Genomic DNA, 13,158 nt, shown 5'->3' with positions numbered 1-13,158 from the left:
GTACTAAGGAGAGAAGACGGTGAAAGCAGTGAAAAATTAAAAAATAATGATTATATGATTTTTAACGATCATAAAGTGAACTTGTATGAAGTAACGGTTTTTAGTGTATCCGAAAACCTAAATTAGTTGGGAGCCACCGTGGTGCAATGATTAGCATGCCCGCCTTGCATACACAGGGTCGTGGGTTCGAATCCAGTTTCGTCCAAACACCACAAAGTTTTTCAACAGTGGATTATTCCCACTCAGTAATGACATTTCTGAGTTTTTTTCAAAGCTTCTCTGTTTCACTGCCATAAGAAACGCCCTTCGGGCTCGACTAAAAACGAAGGTCCTTTGTCATTGAGCTTATTATACAATCGGGCAGCACTCAATGATAAGTGAGAAGTTCACCACTGTGGTATCACAATGGACTGAATAGTCTAAGTGAGCCTGAACTATCAGGCTGACACTATATCTAACCTAACCTAAATTAGTTGGAAATCGGTTTTAGGCCTTGCCAAAAACCGGTTAAAAACCAAATAATTAAAATTAATGTAAATGAGTTTTAAGACCATTTTTCTTTAGCTCCGTAGGGCTTGAACTATTAGTTTAGAAGAGAAAAATTAGAGATGTCAGGTGATTTTTAGCTACAGTCAAACATCTCTATAGTGAACTTCTATACAATTAAAAACTTTCCAAAATACTGCGTTTTAATTCTCGTTTTTTTTATACCCTCCACCAAAGGATGGGGGGTATATTAACTTTGTCATTCCGTTTGTAACACATCGAAATATTGCTCTAAGACCCCATAAAGTATATATATTCTGGGTCGTGGTGAGATTCTGAGTCGATCTAAGCATGTCCGTCCTCTGTTGAAATCACGCTAACTTCCGAACGAAACAAGCTATAGACTTCAAACTTGGCACAAGTAGTTGTTATTGATGGTATTGAAAATAGGCCATATCGGACCACTTTTACGTATTACCCCCATACAAACCGACCCTCAGATTTGGCTTGCGGAGCCTCTAAGAGAAGCATATTTCATCCGATCTAGCTGAAATTTGGTACGTTGTGTAAGTATATGGTCTCTAACGACTGTGCAAAAATTGGTCCTCATCGGTCCATAATTATATATAGCCCCCATATAAACCGATCCCCCGATTTGATCTCCGGCGCCTCTTGCAGGAACAAAATTCATCCGAACCAGTTGAAATTTGGTACGTGGTGTTAGTATATGGTCTCTAACATCCATGCAAGAATTGGTCCATATCGGTCTATAATTATATATAGCCCCGATCCCCAGATTTGTCCTCCGGAGCCTTTTGGAGGAGCAAAATTCATCCGATCCGGTTGAAATTTGGTACGTGGTGTTATTATATGGTCTCTAACAACCATGCAAAAATTGGTCCATATGGGTCCATAATTATATATAGCCCCCATGTAAACCCTTCCTCAGATTTGACCTCCGGAGCCTCTTGGAGAAGCAAAATTCATCAGATTCGGTTGAAATTTGGAACGTGGTGTTAGTATATGGCCTATAACAACCATACCAAAATTTGTCTATATCGGTCTATAGTTATATATAGCCGATCCCCAATCACACAAAAATTCGTCCATATCGGTTCATAATAATGGTTACCACTCGAGCCAAAAATAATCTACCAAAATTTTATTTCTATAGAAAATTTTGTCAAAATTGTATTTCTATAGAAAACTTTGTCAAAATTGTATTTCTATAGAAAATTTTGTCAAAATTTTATTTCTATAAAAAATTTTGTCAAAACTTTATTTCTATAGAAAATTTTGTCAAAATTTTACGTCTATAGAAAATGTTGTCAAAATTTTATTTCTCTAGAAAATGTTGGCAAAATTTTATTTCTATAGAAACTATTGTTAAAATTTTATTTCTATAAAAAATTTTGTCAAACTTACTTATATACGTATTCAATCGGCCTTTTGTAGTTTAATATATACCACGTATGGCGTTAGGAAGTTTTAAGATACCTTGTCATCGGCAAGTGTTACCGCAACCCAAGTAATTCGATTGTGGATGACAGTCTGCAGTAGAAGTTTCTACGCAATCTATGGTGGAGGGTCGGCCGTATATACTTGGTTTGTATTCTGATATCGTTTCTGTGTAATTAAGTTTTTTATAAAATGAAGTAATTTTCTGATCCCGTGAAGATTCATTAGCGGGAAGTTCGAATGTATTATATTTTTGGCAACACTGATTTAAACAGCAGACGCACATTTCGTTTTACGTATCACTGTCAAATATGATTTAACCATGAACCGTATTATTATTACTGAATTTTATTATCAAAATGCGTTCTCTGTTAAAAAAAAGTTTATAGCGCACTTCAGCGATGAAGCTCATTTTTGGCTCAATGGATACGTAAATAAGCAGAATTGTCTAATTTGGAATGAAAATCAGCCAGAAGCATTGAAAACGCTACCAATACATCCAGATGAAGTCACAGTTTGGTGCGATTTATGGGTTGGAAGTAGACCGTACTTCTTCAAAGATGATGCGATTCGTAACTGTAAATGGTGAGCGCAACCATGATATAATATCTAATTTTTTTTTTGCCCAAAATGCGAGAGCTTAACATGCATGACATGTTGTTTGACCAAAAATGGGACATGTCTTTAAAAACTTTTTTCCATTTTTACTTGAAACATAGCATAATATCTACTTGAAGTCGAGTCTGAATTTGGAAACTTCAGTTTTCGTTAGTCCGCTTTTAAAGGAGAAATCCGAAAAAAATAAATCAAAATTTGTTTCCTAGATTTAAGTACGCAAAACTCAACTTCAAAAGATAATTGTGTCTTCAAAGTAGCCATACTTCAATCATTTTGGCTCGGAATCAATACCAAAATCATTAGTTTAATGACAAAATCTTTGGAGCCCGGATGCGTATTTTTTCTGTGTATATAGAAGCAAGCATGTTTTAATTTACGTATTATACAATATTGAATTATTTATTCGTGAGATATTAAATTATATGAACCGTTCTATCGTTTTAAAGAAAAAACATCATCTTTTGTTTTTGAATTTGATAGATTTTAACTGAGCTCTGAAAAAATCGGTCTTTTTGGAACCGGACATGCTTTTTTTCAGTGTAAATGGCATGAGATTCATTTTTTAATTTCAGTGGGAAATAAACGTATAACTTTGTTAATATATCGCAAAAAGATAATGACTACTACATAATAAAAACCTTTATACTACTTTTAAATTTTATATAGGGTATATAACTCCCCAAAAACTTTATTTATTTTGAAGAAGCCGCATCTTTGACTCGGAATCAGTACAAAAATGCAAAAGGCATAGTAAAATTTTTTTCCCCAAATTTTTTTTTTTGAGTGTATAGAGCACTAGTAGACTGCTAATATAGCCATATTAGTGCAACAAATTGAGTGGGCTCAATTCAATCTAAACTAGAAATGACAATCCGCCCGTCTGTCTCTTTTTCGTAGGTTACAAGAGTGAGTTAACAGGTTGCCTGATAAGTCCCCGGCCTGACACATAGATGGCGTCGCTAGTATTAAATGCATGTTATTTTTATATAGTACCAACCTTCAAATGATTCGTGTCAAAATTTGACGTCTGTAAGTCAATTAGTTTGTGAGATAGAGCGTCTTTTGTGAAGCAACTTTTGTTATTGTGAAAAAAATGAAAAAAAGGAATTTCGTGTTTTGATAAAATACTGTTTTCTGAAGGTAAAAAAAATACGGTGGAAGCAAAAACTTGGCTTGATAATGAGTTTCCGGACTCTGCCCCAGGAAAATCAATAATAATTGATTGGTATGCAAAATTCAAGCGTGGTGAAATGAGCACGGAGGACGGTGAACGCAGTGGACGCCCGAAAGAGGTGGTTACCAACGAAAGCATAAAAAAATCCACAAAATGATTTTGAATGACCTAAAATGAAGCTGATCGAGATAGGAGAGGCCTTAAAGATATCAAAGGAACGTCTTGGTCATATCATTCATCAATATTTGGATATGCGAAAGCTCTATGCAAAATGGGTGCCGCGAGAGCTCACATTTGACCAAAAACAACAACGTGTTGATGATTCTGAGTCCAATCGACAGTCGGCTGAGTGGACAGCGACCGGTGAACCGTCTCCGAAGCGTGGAAGGACTCAAAAGTCCGCTGGCAAAGCAATGGCCTCTGTTTTTTGGGATGCGCATGGAATAATTTGTATCGATTATCTTGAGAAGGGAAAAACCATCAACAGTGACTATTATATAGCGTTATTGGAGCATTTGAAGGTCGAAATCGCGGCAAAACGGCCCCATATGAAGAAGAAAAAAGTCTTGTTCCACCAAGACAACTCACCGTGCCAAAAGTCATTGAGAACGATGGCAAAAATTCATGAATTGGGCTTCGAATTGCTTCCCCACCCACCGTATTCTCCAGATCTGGCCCCAGCGACTTTTTCTTGTTCTCAGACCTCAAAAGGATGCTCGCAGGGAAAAAATTTGGCTGCAATGAAGAGGTGATCGCCGAAACTGAGGCCTATTTTGAGGCAAAACCGAAGGAGTACTACCGAAATGGTATCAAAAAATTGGAAGGTCGTTATTCATAATCGTTGTATCGCTCTTGAAGGGAACTATGTTGAATAATAAAAACGAATTTTGACCAAAAAAATGTATTTTTATTTGTTAGACCGGGGACTTATCAGCCAACCTGTTACACTGGAAAAAAGCGTACTCGGTTCTAAAGATTTTGTCTTTACTTTAAAAAATTTGGTATTGATTCCGAGCCAAAGAAGCGGAGAATACAAGTAAGGATACTTTTAAGACACAATTCTCTTTTAAATTTAGGTTTTGTGTACTTGCTTCTAGGAAGCAAATTTTAATTTTTCGCTTTCTCAGCTTTTTTTTCTTCATATGCTATCAAAGTCCTTTAAAAACGAGTTAACGGCAACTTTATTTTCCAAATTAGGACTCGACTTCCAGTAGAAATTATGCTATGTTTGAAGTAAAAAACTTCTTTAAAATAAAGTTTTGAAAAACATGTCCTATATTTGAACGATTTTTTGCTTTGTAGTCAAGATGCAAAAAGACAACAAATTTAAAGACAATTTCATTAAATTTAAAGAATTTTTCTGATCTATTAAAGTCAAGTTGACCTTAGCCTATAAATTTTTTCTTTCATGTTAAGATACCCATTTTTAAGTCAAATCACTTAATTATAAGGACAATACGACTTCATTGAAAAGTTTATCGACTTTTGGACAAGGAAAAAAAGTTTATTTTAGAGAAATGCGGCTTCTATGCTAAGCAAAATTTGTGTTCGTATTTTAAAGACATGAAATCTTTGACCTCACGACAATATTTTTTTCAGTGTAAGGAATCTTTCCCGATCTTCAAGAAATTAAATCTAGATGATCTGTTTACTGCAAAGATTATCGCAATTATGCCTGAAAAATTGGAATTCACATATGTTGTATTATCTGCCATTATGTTTTTGAACCCCGGATTAAAAATTGAGGGATTCGATTTGATAGAATTGCAAAAATTATACATTAGATCTGAGCAAGGAAATGGACAGAAATAATATAAGATCTGAAACATTTTTGAGATCTAATCATATGCAATTATAGATGTAATCAAATAACAGATAACAATTTTTCGGATCTACCATAATTAGATACGGTCATATCAAATTAGATCCTCCAATTTGTATACGGACCTACTTAAACCAAAGTCCTATTGTTTGGCATATTTTAAAAGAATTTTTTTTATTAAAGGGATATTCCACATACATATATGGCATTACTACCGTAAATGGAACAGCTTCATGTACATGACTAGTCCTTGGTGTGTTTGGACCAGTCTCAGTTCTGGTCAAAACGTACAGGAAGGACTGGTCACTTTAACATGGGTTTGTCATTGACGGTGTTAATTTACACTTTAGAACTATACTTTCGACTTTAACTCATTCCAAAAAATTCGTCCTGGTACAACTTAGTCGTCATGAATAAATCCGGAAAAAAAACTCTTAGGAACCTGTTTCATTTTGAGTCGCATTCGACTCGCATCAGAAAGGAAATAGGATTCAAGATTACTAAGATAATTGTAATTCAGTAAATGTCTGCATGCAGTACACCCAGAAAAAAGGGGCTCTAATGCCAACTGAACTTTATGTTCATGAAGATTAGTTGATTTTAGTTAAATTTTGCACAATATGAGTAAATGTTCCTTAGTTGAATAATTTTTTGCTAACTTTAATGACATGAACTAAAAATAAGAAAAAAAGTTGTATACAAATATAGTGCACAATTTTACTCAAAAATAAAATAGTTCATATTTTCTTAAAATGCCAGAAGTTTGCTTAAATTGAGTTCATAAGTCTCTCAAATGAGTAAATTTTACTAAAATTGTACCTGTCATGAACTTCGTATAGCGCTAAAGATATTTTAACAATTTTTAAATCCAAGTTTTTCTTTCAACATATGAAATTTTCTTAAGCAAGAGAAAAAAATTAATTATTTTTAATAAATTTTCTTCAATTTGACAAAAAGTATTAACTTATTTGTAACATGTTGCAATTAGAAAACAATTTTAGTTAAAATTTTCTAAAATAAACCTACATTTTCTTCCACGCTGGGTTCACTTTTTTTTGGGTGTAAGATATTAATATGAAAAGATTAAAGAAATCAATAAACTATATGTAATTTGAAAATTGCCACCATCTGGAGCACTGGTACCAGTCCCAGTCATAGTTCCAATTTCCCATAGGAAAACTTTATTAAACTCTTCAAAATTTCTCAAATATCCATAATTTCATCCACATAAATCTACTTTAGTGAATATCACTTTGTATTTCCTTAGATTCAGTCTCATTCGGAAAACTCTTTACTAAACATTATTTTGCTAATTGTCCCACTGTTGTCTATAAAACGTGTATCTGTATAAAAATAAGAATTTACGAAGGCGGCTGATATAGGTATTTGTACTTGTACATATGTACATCTGTTTGTGGATATCAAGCCAAAAATATATGTAGGTATGTTTTAGCAAAAAAAAAAAAAAACACCAATGAAGAAGACAACCGAAAAAAAAACATTTAGACAATTTAATAAACAATGCGCATTTATAACAAAAATAAAAAACAACAACAACAAACGGAGATGTCTGTGTCTGGCAATTGTTTTTTACAGCTTAAACCCTTCAATCAATGCAAATACCCACGCATGGGTTTATCTAATACGATAGAAAAGTGATCACACAAATTGCATTTTGTATATGACCTACACTCAAGGCCAAGGATGAGAATCTGTTTGTTTTATGGGACTTACCAAGCATTTTCTTCGGACTTGAAGGGGCTGTACCACCCTCAAAACCAGAATCATTGCTACAGGTACTCATGCGTATGATATTTGGATCACCACTGCCACTGGCTGTTGCTCCAGAAGCTGCTGAAGGATTCAATTCATCCTCATACTCTTCGGAGGTACTGCATTCGTCACTTTCTTCGGTCTCCTCGGTGGAGCCGCTTTCCTCACTTTCATCACTGTCATCGGAATCTTCATCGGGATACACGATTTTCTCGCGCTTCCATAGGGGACGCGGTGTGGCGACAAGTGGGTAACGCGGGGCTTCCTCTTTCACATACAATTTACGCGTTGTGTCGATTTTCACTTTCTTGTGTGGATCGAAACGGGCCTGTTCGGCCTGTTTCTCCTTGCGATGACGTTGCTTAATTTTCTTTTTCATACTGGGTGTGAAATTTTCCCAACCGTCTATACTGGAATAATCGAAATCACTATCGTCTGTATAATTTTCGTCTTCACTGATTTCCGCGGACGATGCTATATAATCGTCTAGATCTGCGTCAACGTCCTGTAAACACTGTGCCAAATTCGATACTGTGGCGAACTTTGATAGATTGCCGCCGCATGTGGTGCTGTTGGCCTGTTCGTTCTTGTTGATATCATCTTCGGAGCGATTCGTTGATTTGTTGCTAATTTGTTTGCGAATTTCTTCGGCCACGATGTCTTTTGTAGTTGTGGCTATGGTCGCTGGGGACGTCGACTTCTTGGGCGAAATGGTGGCGTCGACATTAGCAGAGCTGTTTGTAGTTTTCTTTTTGCCATCAGGCGTTTTCTTTGTGGTGGGGGAAGCGGCTTTGGTTATTGTTTTGGTTTGTTTTACCGGCGATGCATTGGATTTTGCAGGTGCCGTTGCAATGAATTGATCGGCGTTGATGACATTTTGGGGAGACTGTTTTGCCTTTGCTTTGGGTGGTGTTGGCGTTTTTGTTTTGGTGGGCGTTTTCTTTTTCGCCGTCTTTGCCTCCGTAGCTGTGGAGGATTTCGTTGGTGTGGCGTTAGTTTTTATTTCCGCTATTGCCGTTTTTATTTCCGGTTGATTTTTGGTCGGCGAGAGAACCTCAGCCGGTATTTTCGCAGTAATTTTACTTTTGATGCCATCGTCGCCGTTTTTGGGAGAAGTGGTGGTAAGTGGCTTTGCCAACAAATCGCTAGCTGGTGGCTGTTGGTCATTTGTTTTTGTCATCGTCAGCGGTGCTGATGTTGATGTTTTATTAATGTCTAATGCTTTGGCTTGTGTTATCTGTTTTACCATCGCTTGCTCTTCTTGCTCTTGGCGTTCAGGTGATTTGGCCTGGTGCCCGGTTATTTTGTTCGGCGTCGTAGTAGTGACTGTCGTAATAGCTGTGCCAGCTTTAGCAAAAGTATTTTCCTTTTCTTTTGCTTGAGTGATGAGTGTGGCAGATATTTTTACTTCCTTGGAGTCTGGAAGTTTCTTTTCCTCTATTTTGGATGATGTTAGGGATTTCGTTTCAGGTTTGCCAAGACCAATGGCTTTTGTTTCCACTGGGGTAGTGGGGGTCTTAGGGCTATCCAAAGATTTTCCAGTTGGGATTTTACTCTTAAGAGGTGATTCTTTTTTATTGTCTTCCAAGGATTTCTTTTCCAAAGAGGGTTTTGGACTTTCCCACTTCTTAGTAGACATAGAAGAGACATTTTTCTTTATTATCTCTTCATCAATCGGTTTTAAGTCTTCCTTCTTTAAGCCAGAATCATTTGAATTGGAACGTTCCATTATTAATTTCGAGGACTCTTTAACTTTTTCAGCCTCTTTAAGAGCTTCCACCTTTTGGTCTGAAACTGAGTTCTTTATATATTCTAGATTTTTAACCGTCTCTTTATTGGTAGAATCCAAAAATTCTTCTCTCTTCTGCCATAAGGAGTCTAAAAGTTCATGTTTCCTCTTATCCATATACAAAGTTTCCCGAGTACCAATTTGAGCCCAAAAATCTTCACCACTCTCGGATTTTTTAATATTTTTTCTTATGGGTTTGGGAGTGGCCACCAATGGTTCTTCTGGTATTGATTCTGGCATAGGTGTTTGTGGAGTCTTGGGAGTTGATGGTACCGATGTTTTCAATTCCACATTTATGGAATTTGATTTCTCTAAAGTCTTGGCAAGATTTGGTTTTGTCGACACATTATCCATAGACTGAGAAGATTTCAAAGGTCGACTATCTTTGGTTTCTTTGGATTTCGCTAGTTGTGGAGTTTTTGGTGTTTCAGGAGTTTTAAGTTCCACATTTATGGAATTGGCTTTCTCCAAAGTCTTGGGCTTAGATCCACTATCGACAGATTGGGAGTGCTTCAAAGTGAATTTTTTCTCATTGTTTTCCTCTTTGGGTGGACTAGATTTCTTGGGAGTTTTCAATTGAATTGTAAAGGAATTAAATTGATCGGTTTCACCTTCCTGAGAAATGAAGTCCTCGGGTTCTTCACTAGACAAAGATTTGGTAGTTTTTGGTGATTCCATTTGATCTTTGGCTTTAGTGATACCCTTGGTTGGAGATTTTACGTCACTTTCCTTCTTACCCATACCCGATTTTGTAGGAGTCTTGGGATCGTTTTCCAAAGTTTTCTTTAATTTAAGAGTAGTTGGAGTTTTAGGTTCCTCTTCCATAGATTTCTTCACTTTAGCCGAAATGGGTGTTTTAGGTTCCTCTTCCAGAGTTTTCATTGGAGTCTTGGCATTTTCTTCTTTTTGTGATTTCTTCAAAGATTCCTCATCTTGCCTTTTTGCCTCCTCAACAGCAACTTCATCGAATGTGAATATCTCGGCTTTGGCCTCATAGGTTGGCTTTTTCTCTAGCATCTTCTTTTTGGGTGAAGTTTGAGGTTTAGGCAAAGGAGTCATAAAACCATCAGGCAATTGTGGTGGCTCCTTACTTTTTCCTAATAAAGCTCCTGATTTTTTCACACTCTTCTTTTTGGGTAATTTGAAAACCTTATGTATCTCATGATGCTCTTCAATACTTTCAACATTCACCGTGAACTTGGGTCTACTCGATGAATTGTGCTCGTCCTTTTGGGCCTCTATAACTGTAAATGCCGAAGGATCATTCTCAACTTCTACTATGGCTGTAATTCTATGACGCATTTTATTACCTTTCTTGGAGGGACGTTTCATATGTTTTTTCTGTGATGATTGAGGCTGTGCGCCATCTGTGCTGTCATGACTATCACGCCTCTCCAGGTGTATAGTTTGAAATGTTCCCGAAGGTGAGTGTTGCAATTGATTGAGTAACTGTTGCTCTTGGATTTGTATAATGGAAGCACGACGACGTAAGGCTCCAGCATTGAGATCATCATCGATTTTATCCGACGATATATCCTCACAAATGTCATGAAAAGTAGGGCATTGGGGTATACTAAGTCTACGTATGCTATGATCTTTGGGGTCCAATTCTAGGATAACATCTTCCAAGGGTTCGGTGGGTAAGTCGGCTTTTGACATATCTGGAAGTTTACTATCGGCAATGGCCTCCTTATCGGAGATTGAAAGATCCTTGGATTTCTTGGCTTCTGGTTCATTGCTATAAATATCTTCAAATTGTCGCCTATTACGATCTTTGCTGCGTGAACGAATAGTGGATAGCCGCACCACGGGACGATTACGTCTTATAGTCGAGCGATTTCTATGGGGCTGATCTTCTTCCTTTGCTTCACTTTGACTTTGAGTCTCATACAACTCTGTTCGATTTGCCCTCTTCTCTTGACCTTGTGTTTCTCTTCGTATATTGGCCTCCATATTGGCCATTTGTGATTCATGTTCTTGCTGGACTTGCCTTAAAGCTTCCTCTTTGCGTTTACGATAACGATTTGCCGACACATCGATATCGGCTGTGTTTATCAATATCGGTTTGGGTGGTGTATATTTGGGAATAGGTGTATGAAGTGGTGCAGTTGTCGAATAACTGCTATATTTTGGTGAATTTATTCGAGTCAATGGTGAAAGAGCTGAATGGCGTGATACACTCATCAATGGCGAGGATTCTGTGATGGTACTAAGCTTCGGCTGATAACGCGAACTTGAAGAGAGTGTGTGTGTAGTGTAAGATGGTGAACGTGGTGGTGTTATGGGTACCACATAAGCCGCTGGTATAGAGCGATTATAGGTTGATGTATAGGGACTATAAGAGGAAGAGGTGAGAGTACTCGATCCAGGATAATAGGGTGAGAATAATGGGGTACTGCCCCCACTATAAAAATAGTTGGAATCACCGTATAAAGGCATGACTAGGCCTGGTTGAATGGTGGGGTGGTTTAAATTTTCAAATAAAATTTCTTTGATATTTTCGTCGAATTATTTTTTTGAGAAGAATGACGTCTTGTTTATTTTTGTGTGTTTCTTTTTGTGTAAACAAATATTTAAAATATTTCTACTATGCACTTTATTTCATAATTTATTTTTAATTTATTCTTGTTTTTGCAAGTTGCCTATGATTTTTCTCTTCTATTTTGTTTTTCTTGGGCTGCAACATACTTCGCACTAAGAAGTGCCAACGTAATGTAAAAATTTTTGTATTTTAGATTTTTTATTTTTTTTTTTTCTGATTTTCTTTCTATTAGACTTCTGGGTTATTTTGTTGTTGCACTAAAAATAATTTTAAATTTGCAAAAGAAAAAAAAAAACAAAATAAATAGAAAAAATTATGTTCGCACTTTCTTATTTATAGAAAAGATTTTTAAATATTTTAAAAATTCCGTAGTGTAACGAACGCGAAAAACATCTACATTGGAATGACGACAACGAACGAATATAGCGAACACCTTGTCAACCTCGATAGGCTGGTGACGGCAGTCAAGCCATCGAACGCCACGGAACGACTAACCGGACTAACTTCTTGGGTGCGTGTTTTTCACTATTCACTCAGACACTCTCTGGTCCACCATAATTCATTGACCAAAATGTTTTGATGCTGGTGCTGGTGGTGGCAATGGCCAGTGGACCACATTCACGTTTTCGACCGTGTAATTTATTTTATTTATTCACTATTTCACTGATAGTTGTTGTAAATACTTTGTATTAAATTAAATATTTCTTGTTCTTTTGATTACTGCTGTTGATGATGAGAGAATTTCTGAATTTCACCTCGAAAAACAAAAATTATGCAATATTAAGGTATTATTTTGTCCATAGGTCTTTGTAAAAATTTGTGATTAAATTTGTATTTTTTTTTAAATTTTCTTTTATAAAAATTTCTTTTTGTTATGGTTCATTGATTGTGAAATTTTTTGATTTTTCAAGGTCTCCATGCCTTTGACAGTTTCTGCGATGTGTTTGTGTGTGTGTGTTTATGTGAATATTCTATTCTCACTTGAATTCCATTTAGAATAGAAAATTTATTTCTCACGAATATAAAAGTGTGACCTGGCGGTATTGACGACAGCAAGATATTTGGTGCAATTTATCGAGGAAACAAAATTTTTTTTTAGAGAATGAGACATAAGGATTTAAATTCAATAGATATCTATTGATGTTTTTGATATTATGAAATGTTCCAAAAAATGATTTATATTATCATAGTTTACGTTAAGTGACGTTGGTTTTGCAAAAGTCTACATAATTCCATTTGCAACTCGTAAACTTAGTTGTGTGTCAAAATTATAATACATTATTTATAATTTATTAACTTCTAAATCCCGTATCATAATAAATTATTATTTTCGTATTTCCTAAAAATAAACAATTTAGGAAATTTGGATAAAGATTGCACTTTTAAGAAGAATGAAGACGATTTAATAACCCCAATCATCTATATGAAGGGATAAAAATCTTATTTATTAACTTTTACCCAAAAACATATTTCTTCCATCCCGAATGCAATTTTAA

The 13,158-nt window shown here is 35.9% G+C and overlaps 1 protein-coding gene across 3 annotated transcripts in view; it reads right to left on the bottom strand.

Annotated features, from left to right (window-relative positions):
- Pkcdelta (Protein kinase C delta) overlaps positions 1-13,158 on the bottom strand; it is a 134,194-nt gene that overhangs the window by 42,618 nt on the left and 78,418 nt on the right. Inside the window, exons 2-3 of one of the 3 annotated variants that reach the window (XM_075302307.1) lie at positions 10,431-11,919; positions 7,293-10,364 (exon numbers count right to left, since the gene is read on the bottom strand). The exons of 1 other annotated variant lie outside the window; for it this stretch is intronic. In XM_075302307.1, the coding sequence (XP_075158422.1) occupies positions 7,293-10,364; positions 10,431-11,559 (4,201 nt within the window). In that variant the 5' untranslated portion in view covers positions 11,560-11,919. Of the gene's footprint in view, positions 1-7,292; positions 11,920-13,158 lie in introns of all 3 variants that reach the window. One more of the 3 variants, XM_075302306.1, reaches the window with a different exon arrangement.

The sequence above is a fragment of the Haematobia irritans genome, chromosome 3, assembly GCF_050003625.1.
Source record: "Haematobia irritans isolate KBUSLIRL chromosome 3, ASM5000362v1, whole genome shotgun sequence".
NCBI classification, from domain to species: domain Eukaryota; kingdom Metazoa; phylum Arthropoda; class Insecta; order Diptera; family Muscidae; genus Haematobia; species Haematobia irritans.
This window is presented reverse-complemented; position numbering and strand designations above follow the sequence as displayed.